The sequence below is a fragment of the Carassius gibelio genome, chromosome B17, assembly GCF_023724105.1.
Source record: "Carassius gibelio isolate Cgi1373 ecotype wild population from Czech Republic chromosome B17, carGib1.2-hapl.c, whole genome shotgun sequence".
Taxonomy (NCBI): Eukaryota; Metazoa; Chordata; class Actinopteri; order Cypriniformes; family Cyprinidae; genus Carassius; species Carassius gibelio.
In genome coordinates, this window is record NC_068412.1 from 17,193,648 (window position 1) to 17,216,865 (window position 23,218).

Below are 23,218 nucleotides of genomic sequence, written 5' to 3' on the forward strand. Positions count from 1 at the left end.
GGTTCTAGTTTGTGTATTCTCTGGTAATGTTGTTTTTCCACTAAAGAATGAACCATAATGATTGGTTTCTGGTTCATGGATGACTTCGATATTAAACTTATCTTGATATGGCCTCTCCGTCTAAACTGTAACATTTTTGAATATGCCTCTGCTTTCAGTTATCAAATCAATGCCTATAACATGGAATTAAGGCTATCAACCTGCAAAACGTGACCACGAATTTCAAAGTTTTCAAGTATCTGAAGCCCTTTAAGATGTGCAAAAATAATTGCAAACTTTAAGTTCCAAGTCAGAATTATTCCTTTTATATCTTAATGGCTCAATGCGTGCTCCCAATGTATTTTGGGAATGACCCATGTAGCTGCTGAAGTAGAAACCCTGTACTGTAGACGGCCGCGCCCAGATGTCGCTGTCGCGTGATTTCTTTCCAAATGTGCTGTCCTGTACACCGCATGCTCCGAGCGGGTGGGTTTTTTCTGTTATCCCTAGTGTGACCCTGGCAGCTATTTCCTCCGCTCGAGCTATAAAGTGTCCGTGCATTTCCCACGCACCCTCTTTCCCCGGCCACCACACCGTGAGTGTATAACTCACTGTTCTTCAGTACCTTTTAAAAAAGAAAAAAATCTATAAAAAATACAAAATAACGAAAACGTCAAAAAATAACTTCTTTAAACCAAACAACGTTTTTAAAAAGGGCAACTTTTTGTTTTTAAAGACAAGGTCTCGATCTACCCAGACGTTTCTGAAGCCAGTTCTTCGCGAGCAGACTCCATATGCTGTAGCTGTCATTGCTGCCGAGTCGACACCGTTTATTTGGAGAGTAGCGTAAAAGTTTAATAGAGGATTAAGAGATTCACTTGTCCCTCTGGTTCTAGGACACTCTTTACGCACTGTCATTTCAGCACTAGACCAACACACGAGCTTCAAGGCTTGAACGACCCCGAGACATGAACGCAGCGACGGCGGGGAGTTATCCGATGGCTTCTCTCTATGTGGGCGACCTGCACCCTGATATCACGGAGGCTATGCTGTATGAGAAATTCAGTCCGGCCGGCCCGGTGCTGTCCATCCGCGTGTGTCGGGATATGATCACGCGGCGCTCGCTGGGCTATGCCTACGTCAACTTCCAGCAGCCCGCGGACGGTAAGACATGACAGACAGCGCCCTGTCTTTAAACGTGAAGCATATAGCTGACAGAGTAACGGGAATAATGTGTCATGATTTGAGCGTTAATGTAGGGACATTGGAGGTGACGTGTGGCGCTCTCTCTCCTCTCTCGTGCGCTGTCACATGAATTTCTGAGTTAACCATATCAAGCTGTTCTTCACTGCTTTCTAGCCTACTACAACCATCTTTAACATTTCCAACAAACCGCTTTATTCTCCTAATATGGCCTATTGTGTGAAAGTCAGGGTTTACTGACTGTGACCATCACACCGCATTATGTCCAGCCAATATGGCAGGCTGCTTTAACATACAAAACGAACTATTCAGCTAATGGCTATTTATATTTTAATTGCTCGTAATTAACACTATATTTTGTTTTAGTTATGTTTTAAAAAAATGTAAATCGATGTTTTATTTATAATTATTATTTTAAAAGTGACAACATCCTTATTACTTTGTTAAAAGTGAAAAATTGTTTTTGAAATCTAGGGACATTACAGTAAGGTACATTACTACTAATAGTAGCCAACTAGTATTTTATGTTACTAGGATTACTAGCATTTTACTCTTATATCATTTAAAAAAAATACATAATTACTATCAATTATTACTTACTAGTAACTAACCAAATAGTTGTGAATGTCTACATTATTGTAGCTCAGATAGCATGGCATGGTGTAAGTAATGGCAAGGTCATAGGTATGATTCCCAGGTTCTATATCTTGAATGCAATGTAAGGCACTTTGGATAAAATGCTATATTTATTTAATTTGTATTAATCAGTAGCCTATTATTAACATTGATTGATCTTAACAATCTAAAGGAAGTTTTTGTTCCCATAATTAAACTTTTTTTGCTCACTCAGGGGTTTGTAACTTACAAAAAAGCAGCATTCAAATAAATGTATTTGAATGTGAAAAACACCATTCAAATAAACAAAATTGGTTTAATAATTAATATTAATATGTGAATAATTTAATATTGCAAATATTAAGTCAGCTTGTTATACAACTACCGGCTGTTTAATTTCCCTTGTCCTGAAATATCATCACTCAGTGATACAAAGGTTGAGTATGCAGCATGGCATGTATGTATGAATCATTTATGTCATGCACCCTGTAGGAGGACTGATATTTTGTTCTGTTGAGCTTGCCTAGTTTTGTCCATTCGTGAAACATAGTTAGAGAAAAGATAGGAGGGAAAAAGTAATTTAAAAAGCTGAAAACTCAATAGAGCCAAGCCGTCTCAATAATAGACTATAATCAGAATAAAGAATTAGACTAGAATTGAATGTGCTGCTTGACCCACATATAGTCAAAGTGACCTACATCTGCTTTAAACCTTCATATGAGACATCCTGCAGAAGCAGATCTGATCATTTGGATACGTCCATGTTTTAGCTACCTGAAGAACGCTAGGTATATCCAGGGGAACAGTGCTTGTGTGTGTGTGTGTGTTAGCCCACATTTTGCAACCTGGCATGACCTAATTGTGCTATTTAAAGTATCATGAGGGGATAATACCAATACCAAGCACCTTCAGCTTGATTTTATGATTCAGATGAAACCAGAATAAGTGTTAAATGGGGATTTTTTTATTTTAATTTTTTTATTTCCTACATTTCAAGTAATCTGGACAGTTTTACAACATTTAAGCCTCATGCTAAATGTTTTTTTTCCATTCCTTGCTGAATTCATTGTTCATTTTAGTCAGTGGAATTAAAATGTGTTTGTTTAACCAGTATAAATTATAAAATACATAATAAACAAATTGATACTACTGTTCAAAATTGTGTAGTCTTCTACAGGGAGGTGAATCTGAAATATCTGTCTCCTATGCTGAATGCTTCGTAAACATCTCATGTTCGATTTTGCTCTCCTCTTTCAAAGCACAAAGGTTAAAAGGTTAGAGTTGAACTCGCTCACCTCCATTTAGTAACTCAGAATGGTGACTGATAGTCAACATGTTTATAAGAGACAATAGCAGTTGGTTACCACTGTAGGATGTAAATCTGGAAGAGTATTAGGACTTTATATTGTTTTATGCATGTTTTTTTGCATAACGTGATATGTTCAGCAAATGGCCTCAAGCACATGGTTTGGTTTTCAGCATGTAACAGCTGCATTTGTAAACAGTTGCCGGCACTGGTAATCTTCAGCCACACACATTCCAGTGCCTCAGCCCCATCAATGGACACAGAGCCTTGAACACTTGCTGCCTGCCAGCACATTGCTCAAAGGACCCAACACTGCTAAATATAGAGTCAGTGAGGGCTGCCTGCACTGTGCCTGTCTTTTCTTCAAGGTGTGTTTTGAGGAAACAAGCTGACAGGCAAATTCATAGGTCAGCCACGCCATGCTTCTTCTTATTCAGGGATGACAGATTTCTATTGATTCTGTCTATTAATTTGACAGCTTTATACTGTCAGTGCATGTGTATCCTAAATAAAATATAAAAAATAATATAAATAAAAGTTTTGTTTGAAACCAGAAACTGCTATATTGATGGTAAAAAGGTTAAAGGTAAAAAGTGTGTACTGTCCTGTGTTGGCGTAAAGTTGTTATTTGCAGTGGTCTCTCTCTCTCTCTCTTTGAGTGATCCCACCAGCCCTGAGCTTCATGTTCAATACAATCACACTGCAAACTGCTGAGGACAGCAGACACAGGGCTGCTCCATTTTGTTCACCAGACATTTTTAGTGTGTGTGTGTGTGTGTGTGTGTGTGTGTGTGCGTTTGGGCTGGGGGAGGGCCATGAGGTTTAAGAGAGAGCGAGACCCATCATAATATATTACAATAGGTGACTGTTCCCTCATATGCCATCAATTTGACTAGAAAGTAATTTGATAAAGCTTCTGAAAAACCCTTCACCTGATATACATCTGTTTCAGTCTTCAGACTTTACAAGACATAAATATATATTTAATCCACAATCTCTGTGTATAGCAAAAATATCCAGAAAGCACTGCATGTTAAGACTATAAAGAGATGGTTAAATTTGATAGGGTCAGTGCTATTTTGAGGTCTGTACAAATGTTTTTGAGACCTGGTATGGATCAAATCTAATTACATGTGCCTGGAGTTCTGCTTCGCTCTGCTGCCCTTTCACACTAGTAATGAAATATATTCAGCTTTAATGCTAACTGATATGTTTGTGTGTGAGTGTTTATTTGAGTCTATTTGCTAAAACAAGGAAATTCCTATAAATATACAAATTTATTCATCTTAAAATATTTGGGAAGATGACCTTAACATTTAATGTTTAGATGTAATAAATTAGTTTCATGGGGCTTTCTAAGATCAAGCTCAGCTAACAAGTTTTGAGCTTGTTTGCTGTGGTTAATATGTTTGAGTATCTGAACATACTTACTAAACACACACACACACACACACACACTACGGATTGAAATATGTAATTAATGAATAATTCAGAATCTTGTGTTGTTTATGGCAAGTTTTCATCCGCTAGTAGGCTAATTGTTAGTAGTTTATGTGCTGAGGTAGAAGAGCAGAGATGGCTTATGTCTCGTGTTTTTGTGGCTTCAGCGGAAAGAGCTTTGGACACAATGAACTTCGATGTGGTCAAAGGAAAGCCGATCAGAATCATGTGGTCACAAAGAGATCCGTCACTTAGGAAATCTGGAGTTGGAAATGTCTTCATCAAAAATCTGGACAAATCCATTGACAACAAGGCCCTATACGACACCTTCTCTGCTTTTGGGAACATCCTGTCCTGTAAGGTGAGAAGTAGGAAATGACTTGTATATCTTTGGAAGCTGAAATTATCTATTAATTTAATTTAATTTAACTTAATTTAATTTAATTAATTTGTTATTTTTTGCTCATGATATAGTCATGGAGGAATGTGTTTCTATATTTCTATATTGTTTGAGGAATGTGTTTCTATATTTTTTCCTTAATAGTTTGTATATTCAAGCAATAAATCATGGATTAGAGTTTATTAACACATATTTGACACATCACAGACGCTGTGGTAGTTCAGCTATATAAGACAAACACTCTGTAATTTGATTCTTGATGCCGTCTCAACAGGTGGTGTGTGACGAGAACGGATCTAAGGGTTACGCCTTTGTGCATTTTGAAACTCAGGACGCAGCCGATCGCGCCATTGAGAAGATGAATGGCATGTTGCTGAACGACCGCAAGGTGTGAGTGTCCAAGCAGGGTCATGTGACAGGAAGGAGGTCCATTGATTGACAAAGACAGTGTGCAGTTGTCAGTCACTAATGTAACAGAGAAGAACTTTAATAGAAACTTTGTTGAGCAATCAGTTTCAAAGGATCAGATTTATATACTCACCCTCATGTTTTTTCAAACCTGTATATCTTGCGTAATTTTGTGGAAGGTAAAAGAAAAATGTCTCTTTTTTTTGTCTGTAAAATTAACGTTACTGGGGTTTAGCATTGATTTGGAGCATTCTGACTTTTTTGTAAAATGTATTCTACTAGTCTTCTAGCATTTCAGAGCTTGTAAGTCCCTGCTGCAGCTGTTTTGTGTCTGTGGTTGGTCTGCAGCTGTCGGTATTGCATTTCTGCATCAGTCACGTTTCTGTCTCCTATGTTTTTTGTAGGTTTGTGGGGCGTTTCAAGTCCAGGAAGGAGAGAGAAGCAGAGATGGGTGCCAAAGCCAAAGAATTCACCAACGTTTACATCAAGAACTTCGGCGAGGACATGGATGATCCGAGACTGAAGGAGCTCTTTGATAAATATGGTGAGTTTGAGAGTATAAACGGATGTGGTGGTGGTAGCCTTGTAGTCTTTTTATCTGAAGATTTTGTTTCTTCCTGCAGGTAAAACACTGAGCGTGAAGGTCATGACTGACCCCACAGGGAAATCTCGTGGATTTGGGTTTGTGAGCTACGAGAAGCATGAGGATGCTAACAAGGTACAGTGACTTTGTATTATGATTTGCTCATAATGGAAATCAGCTAAGAAGCTGACAGTCGAACATGTTTAAAAATAAACATGGAAATGACAGCAGTGATGCGCTGCCATTGTCATTGAACTTTCATGGGCTAGATAGATGGATGGACTGACAGATAAACAAATGAGCAGACAGGTGATTTGTTGTAATAATATTTCTGTTTCAGGCTGTGGAAGAGATGAATGGTATGGAGCTTAATGGTAAGACGGTGTTTGTTGGCCGAGCACAGAAAAAGATGGAGAGACAAGCAGAACTCAAGAGGAAGTTTGAACAGCTCAAACAGGAAAGAATCAGCAGATATCAGGTAATGAACTTCTGTTTTGTGTCTTTGTGTATGTGTGGTTGTGTTTTTAGTTCAAGAATAATAATAAGCATCAATTTGTGTGTATATTTGTGTTGACAGGGTGTGAACTTGTATATCAAGAATCTTGATGACACCATTGATGATGAGAAACTTCGTAAAGAGTTCTCTCCTTTCGGCTCCATTACCAGTGCCAAGGTGGGTCAAAGGGCGACTGTTTACAGTCTGTTTCTGTTTGAACACTTTGGGCAAATTGAAGGGCACAGTGGGAAGGGGATGGTTGTTGAAGGCCCTTTCCAAATGAAAGTGAGCAACCAAATTCCTTTTGATGAAGACCACAAGTCCATTAGAGGAGGGTACACGCGTAGGTCACCTTAAGGAAGAATTTTGTTAATCTTAAAGTATTTTTCGCTGTTTATGATAACATTATCCTCAGTGGCACATTCATAAATATGTCTTTTATGATATTTAAAACACAACAAGAAATATTCTTTACATATTTACATTTGTACAAATATTGTCATATGTGTTTGTTTTTAGAAGACAGTACAGTTGAAATTAATTTGAAGATACAAATAGGCTATATTTGACCCAGTGAAACAGTATTATGCTTTTGCAAGATTTATTTTTCTGTTTAACCTGATGGAAGAAAGAAGTAAGATTTAATGTAATGTATATCTTACTGTAGGTGATGCTGGAGGATGGCAGGTCCAAAGGTTTTGGCTTTGTGTGTTTCTCCTCACCCGAGGAGGCCACAAAGGCCGTGACAGAGATGAACGGCCGTATTGTGGGCTCCAAACCACTGTATGTAGCCCTGGCCCAACGCAAAGAAGAACGCAAAGCTCATCTGACCAATCAATACATGCAGCGTATCGCTGGCATGAGGGCCATGCCTGCCAACGCTATCATCAACCAGTTCCAGCCTGCCGGTGGTTACTTTATGCCCGCTGTGCCACAGGTGGGTGAGATCCAGAAGTCTTAGACAACATTGACAGTCTGGTTTGAAGTAGTAAAATGTTCCATTAAATTATTAATAAACTCTCCGATTATGTCTTTTGTTTCTTTCTAATGCATCACAGGCCCAGAACAGAACGACATACTATGCACCAAACCAGCTCACTCAGATGCGTCCGAACCCTCGCTGGCAGCAGGGTGGCAGAGGTCAGGGTGGTTTCCAGGGCATGCCCAACTCCTTGCGCCAGCCAGGGCCCCGTGCCAACATACGCCACATGGCCCCCAGTGCTTCCACCCAGGGCCCACGCGGGATCCCCACAGGTGCACAGAGAGTGGGTGAGGAAACCCACCCACTGATGATGCAATGCGTTTTTATGACACACATTGACCTGTTTTCCAGACCCAGACACCTGCAAATCATTTCAAGTTAAATTTTAAAGATTAGTATATTTGATAAAAGATATCAGAAAGATTATCATGTAGGTTTTAGTTTTTCGCCATAAACCCCACATTTATTGATTACAACAAGTGAGTTTGGTGATCATTCTGTCCTCACCATAGCTTTAATGTTATTTACTTCTTTGCACAACTAGGACCAATGGGTCCCCGCCCGGGCATGGGGGTGACGACTCCACGTGCCATGCCCCCATACAAGTACGCCACCACCATACGACACACACAGCCTCAGGTCGTGCAGCCCATTACTCTGCAACAGGTAATATATAGAGACAGACACTGCACATAAATAAAAACTGCACCATTGAATAAATAATTCATTTGCTCCGTTTCTGATATTATGGATTGTATATTTAATTCACTGATACATATTTGATTACAAAGGTATAGTTGGTATACTTTGTTGTCATAAAACATTGCCATTTCAAGAACAGTCATATGGTAAAGGTTTAAAGATTTGGTAAGGATCAAAGTAAATGAATTGAGTAGAGTTGCACAATACATAGGTACCATATTTGTTTTGTTTTCTTTAATAGTGTTGGCTGAAATTGGATATATATCAGTCATAATTGAATATTTAATTGTGCTTACTCATTCATTTACATGACCTTTTCCATCATCTAATGCTGACTTAAAGGTTTTTTTTATTTAATATTGGCAAGTAATCAGTAAACGTTAAAATAATTGACTTGTCAGAACAGAATGTTAATATTGTGCACTGCTAGAATTAAGATATAGATTTAAAAAACCCGTTCAAATTCTCATTTTGTGGTTTCCGGTGTTCTGCAGGCTCAGCCAGCTGTTCATGTGCAGGGTCAGGAGCCTCTCACTGCCTCCATGTTAGCTGCCGCTCCTCCTCAGGAACAGAAACAGATGCTTGGTGAGATGAGGAGGCTGTAAGCACATTCAGCCTTACTAAACATATTCTTACACCCCGAAGACGTTTCTGCGCATTATAGTTTTATGTGATAGTTTACCCAAAAATTCTGTTGTTTGCTCACCCTCAAGTTGTTCAAAACCTGTACGAGTTTCTTTCTTCTGCTGAACCAAAAAGAAGATAATTTGAAGAATGTTGGTAAACAAAAAGTTGCTAGTCCCTGTAAAAATACTATGGGAGTCAACTGCAACCGGCAACTGTTTGGTTACCAACATTCTTTGAATGATCTTCTTTTTGTAAGCTTCACAATAGAAAGAGTCTTGTAGGCTTGGAACAGGAGTAAATGATGACAGAAGTTTTGTGAAAATTGTGGTGGACTATCCCTTTAATTATTTTCTTATTTTATTCTTCCCTGTAGCTATCTCTTGACTGTCTTACATGTGCCCGTTCTGTTTTCCCTCAGGTGAGCGGCTGTTTCCTCTCATCCAGGCAATGCACCCCAGTCTAGCCGGGAAGATCACAGGAATGCTGCTAGAGATAGACAACTCTGAGCTGCTGCACATGCTGGAGTCCCATGAGTCTCTGCGCTCCAAGGTGACAGTCGTTAACTATGATAAAAGTCTCCAGTAACAGTTACTAGCTCTGCTGTTAGATGCAATAATGGGAAAACATCACAAGCTTTTAAAAATGCAAAGCATATTGACTGAACCAGGGACTTAATATTGTGTTTATTTATTAAGATTTATGCATTGCCCAGCAGGGACTGTTCCTGAAATGTCATTTATAAACGACAATGGCATTTTATCATCTTATTAGAGCCATGAATCTCTGTGGTGAAGATGGTTTGGGCATTGTAGGACTGCTGATTTATCTCTGTTGTCAGGTGGAGGAGGCTGTCGCAGTGCTTCAGGCTCATCAGGCCAAGAAAGATGCCACACAGAAAGTGGGAGTCACCGCTGCGACTGTAGCCGCAACATCATGACCAGTAACTTTTCTTATTATCTGTAGTATTATAATTTCCATGCTTGTTGTTAGGCTGTTTACCTAACTGTTTTAAATGATTATGTAATTTTTTATTTTTTTTATTTATTGTTTTCTGCAAGGTGAAGCTGAAAGGCTGAAGAGAGATCACCACTGTCTGGTTTCGTCTGGTGGCAACCAATCAGAACACAAAAAAATAAAACAAGAAAAAAAAGAAAAATACAAAATGATACTTGAACACAAAGAAGACAATTTTGTTGCAGGGCTTACATTTTTAACTCTGTAATGATTTTTCAACTAAAGTACATTTTAAAAAGAGGCAGTTCTGTGAGGGAAGAGCCTCTGTATTGTGGCCAGGACTGACTTTTTCTATGAGGAACTGGAAAACTTGGTTCTTCAGTGAGCTGTGTGTTTGCTGCCTTGATTGGCCCTCACTTGTCCCATGACAATAACCCGAGTGGTGTGGCACTCTAAATAAAGGGATAACTATTTAAAATGAAATATATTGTCTTCTTCTTCTTATATAAAAGACAAAGGCCATTTTACAGACACTTTTTATCCAAAGTGACTTGCAGTACATTTATAATAAATTTTCTGTTCAAGGACCCAATAATAACAGAAGTGTTAATAAGATCCAATTTCACATTTAACTTAGAGTAATCTTATGACCAAACCAATTTAATTCCAGTTTGTATCCTATGAAAGATGATGTCTGTATCAAAGCGCCATAAAAGTACATACAGGTGCATCTCAATAAATTAGAATGTAGTGGAAAAGTTCATTTATTTCAGTAATTCAACTCAAGTTGTGAAACTCGTGTATTTAATAAATTCAGTACACACAGATTGAAGTAGTTTAAGTCTTTGGTTCTTTTAACTGTGATGACTTTGGCTCACATTTAACAAAAACCCACCAATTCACAATTAAGAATATGAACATGCCAATCAGCTAATCAACTCAAAACACCTGCCAAGGTTTCCTGAGCCTTCAAAATGGTCTCTGAGTTTGGTTCACTAGGCTACACAATCATGGGGAAGATTGCTGATCTGACAGGTGTCCATAAGACAATCATTGACACCCTTCACAAGGAGGGTAAGCCACAAACATTAACTGCCAAAGAAGCTGGCTGTTCACAGAGTGCTGTATCCAGTCATGTTAACAGAAAGTTGAGTGGAAGGAAAAAGTGTGGAAAAAAAAGATGCACAACCAACCGAGAGAACCCCAGCCTTATGAAGGATTGTCAAGCAAAATCGATTCAAGAATCTGAGTGAACCTCACAAGGAATGGACCGAGGCTGGGGTCAAAGCATCAAGAGCCACCACACCAAAAGTTGGTTAAAGGACCATGGTGTTGGTGTGCTTGACTGGCCAGCAGACTCACCAGACCTGAACCCCAGAGAGAATCTATGGGGTATTGTCAAGAGGAAAATGAGAAACAAGAGACCAAAACAAGCAGATGAGCTGAAGGCCACTGTCAAAGAAACCTGGGCTTCCATACCACCTCAGCAGTGCCACAAACTGATCACCTCCATGCCACGCTGAATTGAGGCAGTAATTAAAGCAAAAGGAGCCCCTACCAAGTATTGAGTACATGTACAGTAAATTAACATACTCTCCAGAAGGCCAACAATTCACAAAAAAAAGTATTGTAATTTGTTGAGATAGTAATTTGGTGGTCTTTTGTTAAATGTGAGCCAAATCATAACAGTTAAAAGAACCAAAGATTTAAACTTCAGTCTGTGTGCATTGAATTTATTTAATACATGAGTTTCACAATTTGAGGTGAATTACTGAAATAAATGACCTTTTTCACAACATTCTAATTTGAGATTCACCTGTACACATACAGCTATCATATTTAATAGGTTATTATTATCACATACTGTAAATCATGAACACACTACATGTAAAGATAATCATATAAGTAATATCACATAGAAAAATATAGATTTTAACTTATTGTTACATATAAAAAAATCTATTTGGTGGTTTAAAACAGCGACTATAAATGAAACAAAGTTCACTTTTCACAACTAGCGTGACCACCTGCTAATAAGCCCAAGGGGGGACAAGGGGTATGTTTCTGAGGGACAGTGTGGGACACTGCCTTGCGCGGTGCCCCCATGGGCAGACTCACTGATAGTGGTTTACCCATTTCTGGCACATACCACCTTACATGGTATATTAATAATGCCCTATTCCCCTAAACATGTGTAATTGCTGATGTATGCTCATGACAGAATTGACAGATACACTTCCCTTACGATTTACTTTAGCTATTTTGTTTATTTTTCATTGCAATTTATTCACTTTAAATAAATTATAATATAAAATTATAGGATTAAAATGAATTGTAGTTGCTCACACACCACAGGAAAAGTAAAAAAAAAAAAAAAAAGTCTAAACTCACAACTCCAGAGGTTCACGGAACGAGAAGGGGGAGAAAGGATGGTGAACTTGCATGTTTCAGGCAGGCGCATGAAAAAAAAAAACAGTACAGGAGACACCTTCTCTTTTTTAATTGATGGTGGCGTGGCGCTGCCTCACTTTCTCCATTTTTCGAATTGGAAAGCGTGCATCTAAAAGTTCCTTCCCAGTGTGTCTGGTATGCACGTGCCTGCGCTGTCATGACAACAACGAAAAAGTTGACAACAACCTAGTCAGCAGTTCAACTGAGGGGTGGGTGTGGCAACAGTAGCGTGCTGAACTGTCAAGTAATGTTCGTTTGGCTGCCTGGGGTTCGACCTACTTTTTTTGAGCAAGCATTGATTATGCGTGACACAGTCTCAATTTGTGGGACGCATGAATTTGGCTTTAAACGCTGTGCGCGCACGCGCTACGCGGGACGGGTGGTCACCATAGACAGTAAAAGAAGTGGTCACCCTAAGTACAACTGTGAAACCATATCTGAACAACGGACAGTTGTGTATTTATGTGATGTTATTTGTACTCCGCATCACTAGAGGGCGACACACCATTTAGAAGTGACGAAGGTTACAAGCAAGATGGCGGCGATGGGGCGTGTTCTTTCTTTTACTGTCTATGGTTCTTTATGTTGGTAAAAAAACATCCAAATTATAAATTACAATCAAAATCGCTTCGCTCTCACAGCGCTATAATTTCATTCCACAATCACATGCATGTTAGTGATGCGGTTCCGATTATCATCTGTAGCCGGGAAAGCAGCAGAAGATGAAATATGAGTGTGTTGAATATAAAGTATTATTATAAGTCAAATATACGGTCTTGTGTTCTCAGGTGGTCTGGCGGAAGAAGTGGACGGGAAAGATTGTGAGACAGGTGACAAACTGTCATTGATAACATGGTGAGTTATTGAACCACTGACTTCTGTGGTCTCATAAAAAAACAGGATTGTGCGCTGCAGGAGTCTAGGTTAATGTCTGTTGGGTTTTGTGTTCTGCAGAATGAGTCGGAGCTGTTTGGCAGAACCATCCGAGTGAACATGGCCAAACATGAGCCCGACCAGGTGAGGGGCTTTTTGGTTTCAGTAGGGTGCATGATAAATCTCTTGATTGTTTTTCTATTGCTTGCACTGATGATGCTGTGTTAACCCATTACTTGCATGTCTATGACATATGTGTTTTTCGTTGCTGTTCTGCTTGTTTTTGTTGTTGTTGAAGTCTGGTCTCTCTCATGCGCTCATAGGTCTGCTGTCGATGGCAAACTCTAGACCCAATGCTAATGACTGGCAGTTCTTCATCACAGCTTATTTGCTGTTCAAGAAACATTTATTTTTATCAAAGTTTACAACAGTTATTGATGTTTTAAAGATTCTTTGATAAATAAAAAAGTCAAAAATAATTTTTTTTGAAATGAGAATCTTTTTTGATGCATTAAAAAAATTCCGCGCTGTTATTTTTGATGAATTTGATGCATTCTTTCTGAATAAAATATTCCCTTTGGCTTTTTTGTCCTGTTTTCTAATGGCTTTGTGTCTATGGCAAAACCTAACAGAAAGTCATCATTTCCAACTGTGGAGAGTTTGTGTGTTGTTTTTTGTAGTACTTTAAAATATTTATTTTTATATTTACAAACATTTTATTGTTAATTAGTGACCTATATACAAGTTGTCATTTCAAGTGAACAATATTACTATAACATTTATTAATTTTCGAGTCTTCTAGACACACACACACATTTCAAGTGTGAACCTCTGTAATTAGTAGTTTAGGAAATGTATAATGTGTTACTGACTCCATCCTCTAGATGGCAGTAGTGCTGCAGGAAAACCTCTGCAGTCTTGTCACACCCTACAGAACAGATATTCCCCCAAAAGGGCAGCGTTCATTGAATGAAATCAGATATCTCTACAAAGAACATTTAATTCCAATTACTGATAGCATGATGGTTCAGTCCCGATTAGGAATAACCCCCCCCCCCCCCCCCCCCCCCCGTGTGCATGGTACCCTTGAGTCAGACACTTAACCTCAGGTCACTAAATGGTCTCCACAAAGATTGATTTTACATGTTCTGCTTCTTCAGATCGCTGGTGAAAAAAATAAAACAAACTGTAACACAGCTAAAATACTGAACTATGACCAAAATAAATTTGATTGTAAACTGAGAATCATTAGTTTGTAGAGCCACTGAAAACGCCATTAAGCTATTGGTTTTAAAAGCATAATAGGTTTATTCACATCAGCAACCCAGCAAACATTGCCCCAATCACACACCCCATACGACCATGTCACAGACACTTTTATCTGAATGCTTGAAGAGTTTTACAATTATCAGACTACTTTAAAACATAAAAAAACACTCAGAAAAAAGTAGCTACCATTTAAATACAAATTAAACCACTGCAAAATTGTAAGGGATTCATGATTAATTCAGTCAATCAGTTTAATTAGTCAGTCAATTAATTTTCGAATGATGTGTACTGGAATTGTGTTGTTTGTCAAGCTTCATTAAAAGTGATTAAAGCACATGGGGTTAATTCAAAAAGATTAGAAAACATTCACATTCAAGTTCATAATCATACCAACATTCATATTTAAATTCCCTTGGGTTTATCTCAACAGAATTACAATGAAGAAACATTTAGAAAATCCACATCCTCAAACTATTAATCCTCTCACATCCTCCATCAATTCAGAACTGTCTAGGAGAATACTGAAGCGTGAACAAGATCTCAGTAAAATATTTCTGGACACTAAATATCACAGGGTGTCTACACAGAATGCAACATCCAAGTTATAAATGACATATAATGCCTCAATACATGCCATGGACACTACATAAATGTTTTGTGTTGCGTGATCTTGTCTGTTTTTTGTTTTGGTTTTTTAGAAAAGAAGACGACACCAAGACAATATTTTCTCCCTTTCTGTTGAAGATCACAGATGTCTGAGAATCTGAAGTGTTTATTACGGATAAATGCTATTGTAATGTACTGGAATTACAGTCTTCATTAATAAGAGACATAACAGTATGATCTTAAATCCTAAAAAATTGATGAATGATATGTTTTGCGGACAAATAATGTATTGCTCATGAGAATGCAATTTAAATGAATTGTTGTCTGCCTGCAAAGTATCAACTTTTATCTCTGGCAAGGATTCAGAAATAAGGAACAGACATTTTTTTGCCTTCTGGACTTTCCCCAGTGAAAGTGCTCAAATATCCCCCGAAAAGGTCTCAGAGCTAATGAGCCGCTGAGTGTGCTGTCATAGAAATGCACTGGATTGAACTTAACACCTGTGTGATCCAGTAATATCCGAGTAGCAGCAGTTCCAGAGGTCAAGTGCTTTGTGCTCTTAATGTTTCCCTAATGTTACTTTAATATTAGCAAAGGTTATTGCTTCTCCTTCAGCTGCTTCTGAGCATTTATTGACCCCTGCTGTAACAAAGCTCTAGAACCGAGAGCTATTTTTTGCAGGCGTTTGTACGTGGTAATTATTATTATTATTTTTTTAATCATTTGTACTTCAAAATCTATTTGCATAGAATCTGTTGCTAGGAAACAGGTCACATTATTACATTATGTGCTTCAATTGTTCATTTGTGCTCTTAATTGCCCTGTTAAGGCTAATTCACACTGCACGACAGAGGTTTGGTGAGTTAGTGGGATCAATGTGTTTACCCCTTTTGCAGTTTGTTTGAGTTGGTCAAAGTTTGTGTTCAGAAACGAAACTTTAATTGTGTTAGTCGGATCATTAGTCGTTTTTTTTTTTAGCAAATTCCAGCCACAAAGTTTAACCTAAATTACTATCCGATACAAAGTGCACAAAACAAATGAAGGAAGAGACTATATGAGCTGTAAATGTATGACTTTCTTCACCTAAAGTTGAATAGTGGAGCTGTGATTTTAAGGCGCTAAACATATATTTGTTTTACATGTTCTTCTTACCATGCAAAGGAACACATTCCAGTTTCAAGCACTACGTGCTAGCTTCTTGAACTTCTCAGGAGATAATGTTTAATCTATAAATATTGACCAGGCATTCTCTTTCTCCAGGTCTGGAGCGACTCTGAAGGGTCATCCGAGGGATGAAATATCCTACTCATGCAATTCTTCCACCTCTCTCAGGCAAGCTGAGAACGAAGGGGAATAAGATCCCTTTGGCCTCCACAGGTGCTTTCAGAGACTCGTCTTTGAATCGACCTCCATCCTCCTCTACAGTGAACTGAAGCGTCTGAGATTTATTCACACAGTAGATGCAATTATCGATGACAGCGCATCGAAACGGCAGTGTGCTGCCCTGCTGCTGCGAGGCGCAGTCATGCCACATCTTCACGATGGTGTTGTATTTAAAGACGCTGATGCCCTGTTCACGGTTTACATCAAACCGGTAGATGAAGCTCTTGAGAGCCACCATGTCTGTGGACTTTTTCCTGCTGTTGTTGTATGGACACTCTTGCCATTCGTCTCTTTTGGGGTCATATTTGAGCAACCTATAGAACAGAGACCCTCCCGAGACATACAGCTCGCCGTTACACGTAGTGGCTTCGTGAGCTACCGCAAATGCTCCTTTGGGTAGAGGAGCCACTGCCGTCCAGCGGTCCATTCGAGGGTCGTACTTCTCCACCGTGAACAGACATTCACCACCAATGGCGTACAGGTTCCCGTCCATGGAGACGAGTTTGAGTTGCGATCGCGCTTGCTTCATGGGTCGGACTTCGCTCCAGCGGTCTGTGATGGGATTGTAGCAGAACACTTTGTCCGAGACTTTGCTTTTCTCCCCAGTTCCCCTGATCCCGCCGGCCACAAACAAGTAGTTGTACATGGTACAGATGCCGCAGCCTCTGGTGTTGATGTCTTCTGGCATGACGGTCAGCGTGTGCCAGTCCTTGCTGCTCTTATTGTAATAGTAGATCAAGTGATTGTCCTCAAAAGAGGTGATGGAGAGAGGACTCTGGGGACGGCTGCTGTTTCTGCTGGGCGGTCTGCTTCCTACACGCTCAAACACGTCGTTGATTTCCGCCACCATCAGACACTGGCGGCTCTCCATCCGTTTGCGCAGTATGAGGTCTCTCTCTGAGCCCGTGAGGCGCCCGTAGACCGCCGGATCTCTCAGAACCTGAAGAAAGTTGTCACTCATGAATCGATAGGCGGTTTCTTTCAGTTCATTTAAGCGCTGCTTTTTGGCGATCGTTAGGATTTCATAGCAGTTCTCCGGCGTGATCTGTGTGGATATGGTGTCGATGGCGGCTTGTACCGCACAGGGCATCTGCAGGATCTTTGCTCCTGTGATGACTTCCACAATATTGTCTTTGCTTACGTTCATCTGGGAGGAGTAAACATAATCTAAAAGCACCAATAAGGTCTTGTAGCTCATTCCTTTTACCTTCAGGATGTCTCGAGAGAGCCTAGCCTTAAAATAATCACTTTTCTCAGCTAATACTGATTTGTGTGCTTGTATTTGCTGTCCGCCCACCTCTATGACTAAATTCGGCTCTTCCTTTGCAGATAGAGCTTCTCTTACTGCAGATCCAGTTGGCTTTACCCCTTGGCTCGATTCCAGCCTTGTCTGACCAAACGATGTTCTGTTGCGGGTCTGATCTGCTCCTTCAGAGGAACTTAGAAAGCATCCTAGCGTTTTTTCAAGTGACCTTGTTTCTTGGGAGCTTGAATAGGAATTATTTCTGTCCTCTGATGTGGAGGAGACATTTTTAATGTCAAACTGACTCCGAACCACCTCACCATCTTTTGGGACATTGGACAATTTGTCAATTTCCTTCTTGTTCTCTGCTCTGAAGCACACAGAGGGTGCCAAACTGGAAGCTACCTTCGTGCCATTTGTTTCTTCTCTAATATTTCCTTGACTTGAAGCTTCACTCATATTTCTCAAACTAAGGTCCAGATTTGGTGCTCTAGACGAGTCCAGAGGCTGTATGTGCTCTTGAAATCCACTGTCACTAGAGACGGCGTCTTGTGCGTATTCTGCACCTGTTACAGCGCCGTTGTTTCCCAAACTCCTGTTGTCAGTTAAATCTTCTGACGTATCCCATGTACCCGGGAGACCCTGCAGTATTTCCATGCTCGGGAGGCCCGTTTTCCCCAAAGCCGGGACATTGTTATTGTTCCCTTCACCTGGTATAGGTGATTCTGGAGAGTCAGGGTTTGCCGCATGAAATATAACGTCTGCTTGTACTGTGAACATGTTTCTGTCTTGCAGAGTGTTGTTCATCTCTCTGTAGTTGTGGTACACCTTACGTCACTCATTTAGTGCTCTCAGAGCAACTCAGAAAATTTTCCTTTCCCAGCAGTAGACCTAAGTTAATCCCGGTGAGCCTCAGGAATGATTGGCAGATTCTAATTATTGGGGTAATGATCTTGCAGAGACCACACTGGTGTGTCCTAGCTGGACAGGTTTGCTGTTTGTTCCATCAGTGTACATTTCATCCAGGTAAACAACAAGAACAAAAAAACATCAAGAGAAGATCCTTTGTTATCAGTGTTCACAGCACTGAGGCCAAACCTTCCGAGAAAAGACGACAAAATTATTCATTCATATAATTACACTCATATTACACATTTATTCTAGGCCTAATCCAAATTATTAGAAAGTTAATGTTAAAATCTTCTAATGTGGACTAATAGCAAGTGGTGCTCTTATGGGCAAAAACGTTTCATGTATTCTTTTCAACAATGCAAATAATCTTTCTTCAGCAGTGACAGTAAAATAAACCATGAACATCACATACTGAGTTGCTGTACCCCTCACTGATCAAAACACTGACATGCTCCATTTAAATCACTCTAATGCGCATGCGCATTGCTTGCAAACCTACTGACAGAGCATTATGGGTTAAATCTTTAAGAGCTCGCGAAACAGCACCTTTAAATAAAATAAATCTAAAAACAAATGTACAGCAAACGGCAGACTTGTATATTAATAACGACGAGGAAAAAATTAGTCATTTTCAAGACAGATAAAGTAACGTTGGTCTTTGAAATAATAATACTGAATATATTTTAAATTATTCAATAGACTTGGTAACGTTACTTACGCGTTAAGCGGCGGGATTTCTTTGCGCAATTCCTCACACAAAGCGCTCTTATGTAAGTCAGTGACTAACGTTAGATCTAAATACACCGCGCTGCAGGGAATCCACACATTAGTCTACGAGGGCTGAGTTTTCCCAAATTCAGACCACTTAACCATTCACAGGAACGTACTGTCCATCCCACATTGTAGTAAAACGGCAGTTCAACTAGAACTTCTCTTTCCCCTCCTCATCCTCGACCAACTGTATGCGTCTGAAAGCCTCGGCAGGAAAATCGGCGTCCACAAAATATCATAATCTCAATGAAAAGAATGAAACGAAATAGATTCCATAAAGCCACCCTGTGCCTCGGATCTGACCGACACCGCCTCTCTGTCCTCGAAATGATTTGCAGTATTATTAATTGTGTTGTAGGCTGAGGTAGTTATTGATCTAAACCACACCCCCGTTTGTGTTCACCCTGATCAAATCCGCGGTAAGCGCGCGACGCGACGCTCCTGCACACTCAACGCGACGCCAAATGAAGGATGTTGCGCAATAGACAACGGGAACTCCCAAGCGCAGAGCATTTGAATGTTTATTGAATAAAAACACTAGCTAAATGCTGTGCTGAAGCATTTTATTATTCTTTAATAAAACGTGGTAGTGATAAAGCACAGTAAACCGGTTCAGTCTGTGAAGAACACTGACTATATTTGATAACGTTGACAAAATACAACATGAAACGAAAAAGACGTCTACTTACATGTCCACTCTATAAAGAGCTCACAAATGTCAGAAAAAAAATAATTTCAGGTTTTACACAAAGGAGAGAGAGAGAGAGAGAGAGAGAGAGAGAGAGAGAGAGAGAGAGAGAAGCCAAGCTGGAAAAATGGTCAAGAACAGCATGACTTCATCTGGCCTTCACGAATGTGGTGAAGTTTTATGAGCACATTAAGCAAGCCCATTACTCTCCTTCTTGATATTATGGGCTACATTGGTCTTCAAGAGAGTTCCTAGGGTAACCACTCCATTTCAGAGAGCATCAAATCATAGTTGAAACGGTCTGTCAGCCTGACAGCACATGGTCAGACTGAGATGTCACTATCAGCCCTCTAAATACACACATCAGCTGTTCTCAGTCCGAGGGGACTCACAAAGATCCCTGAGCCCACAAAGACTGAAAGCATTGTATATATTAGTGTGGCATCCTGTGAAGGAGGGAGGGAGGAAAGGCCTCCAGCAGAACAACTAAATCTTACCCAAGGACTTTATTTATAACTTAAATATCAGAAGTTTTGCCCACTCTAAATTACGACAGACAGACATCAGATCAAAACCAAAGATTCTTGCAAACACTGAGATATCAGCTTTTTTTTTTTAATCTTAAAAACTCTAAATACAATAATCATAAAAACTATTTACTTGGCATTTTGCAAGTTCATTATTTAAGGGGTGCATAGTGCTTGATTCTCATCTTGATGTGTAAAAAAATCTATCTGTTCAAATATTATCTGCATTTATATAAATATAAATATTCTCACTCAGTGTATAAATTAAGTGTTAATATCTAAACATCCAATAATAATCAACCATCGTAGTAAAGGGATAATAAATATAAACTTTTTAATTTCCCTTTTAGGCAGACACCTTGCAAAATGAATATATCGAGACAAATTCTCTCAAACACATCGCACCGGAAACACAAAGGTGAAAAATAAACACATTTTCATTTTTTAATTACGTTTCTTTGCTTCCTTCCATCCATGCCCATGTCAATTTTACCATAAATCAGTGTTGCTGTTGGTAAAGTGCATTTTACAGAAATCCATTCAACCTCTGTTCAGCCTCAAATGTGATTTTCTTTTTAGGACATTCCTCTATGTATGAGCTGGCAGTTATAGTCCATCAAAAGGAAAAAGAAACTAAAAAGGGACCGAAAATAAAAAGGGACAGGTAAAAACAAAAACAAAATCACACTTGGTTTTCTATCACACATGCACAGATATACAAAGAATGCTGGTTAAAACAGTGGCATATATTTGTTAATATACAAGTCAGAAATACAGATCACAATTTATCATTATAAAGCTTGTTTCCATACCTTTAAATATTGATAAGCGTTCATTTTAAATTAGAGTTACGGAGGAATGCCATTTTTCTTGAACTTGTAACACAGAACACCAACTTCACTTTAGGACCCAAACAAAATCTCTGGCCCGCCAGAGAACCCCATACAAGTCATTCAGTCCCAGGTTGTAGCTGATCACAGAGGCCAATCTAAAGCCCATGAACCACAGATGGGCCCGGATTCAACCAACGTTTTAAAACCTCTTTTAAAAAGAACAACCATTCCTTGAAGCAAACATTTTGACATTTCCTTTCATGAAATGTTCTTTACAGAAAACAACTGACATTGAATGAAATGTAATTATGTAGCAGTTAAAAATGTTATATTACCACAATTAGACCTGAATATTATCACACTGCAGTGGTACTGACATTTTCACAAATGCACTTTTTAATTCAGGTGAAAGTGGTAAAACACATTTCCGTGATGCTTGACCGAGTACTTGGTAGTTCAGCTCATTCCTGGAACACATTCCCCCCCCCCCCTTCATTCTTTAATCTTTTTCCCCCCATCAGCCCATGACTGAATGTAATGTTAGTCTAAGGAACTGCTCTCTCTGACGTGTAATGGTCTATAATGAAGACATACAGTAAAAGCATCAATTAGATGACTAAAAGAAACAAAAGCACGAAGGATACTGGTGTTTGTGCAGCTGCATCCGAACTAAAACCTGATCCTCACCGTTCTCTGAATACCTCCATCTTTATCTTTTAAAGGCTGGGCAGTGGTATTTGCCACACCATAATAGTGGCCACCATCTCCTCGTGCTTAGACTGTTTTGTTTTTCTGTTTATTCTGCAATGTCCCAGTCCTCCAGACACCACCAACAATGAGCTAACATTTACTTTTTCAGTCTGCTTGGCCTTCTGGAAGTGCACCGGCTCGTTCAGCAGGTCGTATATCGCCCCGTCCTCTGGGCCATGCTCTAAAGAGCCCTGAGACAGAGCCAGAGACCCACATGAAGAAGACAGGGAGTCCTGGAGAACTGGAGCATGTGAGGGAGAGCTGGTACTGTTGCACCCCACCCCAGAGCAGTTCTCGTCCAGTTGGGATCCCTCCACCTCGGGGGCCCCAGGCTGGCATTGGCTGGGTGTGTTGGAGGTGAGAGTTGCCATGGTTGCTTGGGAGACATTACACACTGCTGTTGCCATGGTGAGGAACTTGACTGGGCCATGGTGAGCATGAAAAGAGACCATTCCTCGACCTGGGGCAAGACAATGAGGGAGATGAATGACCGAGATGAGCAGCTTTAAAAAGTATGCCTCAAACATAAAATAAATAAAAGAAACATAACACACAGATGTCAGAACACAATAATGAAATATATAAGGGTAGTAAAATACATCTCATCAAAACAAATATAATTTTAGTATAATGATTATAAAAAATGAACTTCCTCTAATGTAAATATTAAACATAAAATCAGACGTCATTAAGTGTTATTTTAGTATTATTCATTTATAAACTTTTATACACTTATTGGTCCCACTTTATATATTAAGTGGCCTTAACTACTATGTACTTGCATCAAAAATAAGGGGGATACGGGTAAGGTTAGGTTTAAGGGTGGGTTAAGTTTTAAGGAATGGGTAAAAACACTTTTGTACACAATAAGTGCATTGTTCTAAATTATTAATTGAAATGTAAGTGTACTGTAGTTAATGCCACTTAAAGTGGAACCTATATATATATATATATATATAAATAATAGATATAAAATTATATATCTGTTATCAAAGTTTTCCATTTTTAACATCAATTTCAAGAGTTTTTATTTTTAAAAAGTTACAAAGTTAAATGTTAAAAAGCAAAAAAAAAAAAAAATAATAATAATATTATATATATATATATCTTTTCTCTTTTGAATGTTACAAGCTCTTGGTGCATAAAGAAGATCTATAAAGTTACAAAGACTAAAGTCTCAAATCCAAAGAGATATTCTTTATCTGCCACGCCCTTCT

The 23,218-nt window shown here is 39.2% G+C and overlaps 3 protein-coding genes and 1 long non-coding RNA gene across 14 annotated transcripts in view; 2 read left to right on the forward strand and 2 right to left on the reverse strand.

Moving 5' to 3' along the window:
• Nucleotides 1–540: 540 nt before the first annotated feature.
• pabpc4 (poly(A) binding protein, cytoplasmic 4 (inducible form)) lies at nucleotides 541–10,178 on the forward strand. 2 transcript variants are annotated; one of them, XM_052580193.1, is made up of 14 exons: nucleotides 541–1,143; nucleotides 4,711–4,904; nucleotides 5,218–5,333; nucleotides 5,756–5,895; nucleotides 5,975–6,069; nucleotides 6,275–6,412; nucleotides 6,512–6,607; nucleotides 7,098–7,367; nucleotides 7,489–7,699; nucleotides 7,957–8,078; nucleotides 8,609–8,699; nucleotides 9,160–9,290; nucleotides 9,580–9,681; nucleotides 9,800–10,178. In XM_052580193.1, exons 1-13 carry the CDS (start codon nucleotides 948–950, stop codon nucleotides 9,676–9,678), a joined length of 1,899 nt encoding a protein of 632 aa, XP_052436153.1. In that variant the 5' UTR covers nucleotides 541–947; the 3' UTR covers nucleotides 9,679–9,681; nucleotides 9,800–10,178. The 2 variants fall into 2 exon arrangements, with proteins under 2 accessions (XP_052436153.1, XP_052436154.1); XM_052580194.1 differs by having other exon boundaries at nucleotides 7,489–7,684.
• Nucleotides 10,179–12,354: 2,176 nt separating this feature from the next.
• On the forward strand, nucleotides 12,355–13,599 carry LOC127976497 (uncharacterized). Of its 2 annotated transcripts, XR_008157822.1 has the most exons (4): nucleotides 12,355–12,734; nucleotides 12,935–13,001; nucleotides 13,101–13,163; nucleotides 13,343–13,599. It is a non-coding gene; the product is annotated as an uncharacterized LOC127976497 (long non-coding RNA). The 2 variants fall into 2 exon arrangements; XR_008157821.1 differs by lacking the exon at nucleotides 12,355–12,734 and having other exon boundaries at nucleotides 12,741–13,001.
• A 704-nt stretch (nucleotides 13,600–14,303) lies between these two features.
• LOC127976628 (kelch repeat and BTB domain-containing protein 11) lies at nucleotides 14,304–19,662 on the reverse strand. Its single transcript, XM_052581200.1, has 2 exons — nucleotides 19,151–19,662; nucleotides 14,304–18,618 (listed from the first exon to the last, which is right to left on the reverse strand). The coding sequence occupies exon 2, from the start codon at nucleotides 18,325–18,327 to the stop codon at nucleotides 16,201–16,203; it is 2,127 nt and encodes a 708-aa protein (XP_052437160.1). The 5' UTR covers nucleotides 18,328–18,618; nucleotides 19,151–19,662; the 3' UTR covers nucleotides 14,304–16,200.
• A 1,073-nt stretch (nucleotides 19,663–20,735) lies between these two features.
• The window catches only part of LOC127976626 (rho guanine nucleotide exchange factor 10-like), a 43,637-nt gene continuing 41,154 nt past the window's right edge, over nucleotides 20,736–23,218 (reverse strand). For all 9 annotated transcript variants that reach the window (XM_052581193.1, XM_052581196.1, XM_052581191.1 and 6 more), the window contains one exon: nucleotides 20,736–22,461. In XM_052581193.1, coding sequence (XP_052437153.1) covers nucleotides 21,968–22,461 — 494 coding nt within the window. In that variant the 3' untranslated portion in view covers nucleotides 20,736–21,967. The remainder of the gene's footprint in view (nucleotides 22,462–23,218) is intronic.

Excerpts from the sequence above, each read along its gene's own strand:
- pabpc4 (XM_052580193.1), top strand. The coding sequence starts at position 948 with ATGAACGCAGCGACGGCGGGGAGTTATCCGATGGCTTCTCTCTATGTG. Across the intron at positions 5,896-5,974 it reads GGAGCTCTTTGATAAATATG|GTAAAACACTGAGCGTGAAG; the intron begins GTGAGTTTGAGA and ends TTCTTCCTGCAG. Across the intron at positions 8,079-8,608 it reads AGCCCATTACTCTGCAACAG|GCTCAGCCAGCTGTTCATGT; the intron begins GTAATATATAGA and ends GGTGTTCTGCAG.
- LOC127976628 (XM_052581200.1), bottom strand. The coding sequence starts at position 18,327 with ATGAACAACACTCTGCAAGACAGAAACATGTTCACAGTACAAGCAGAC.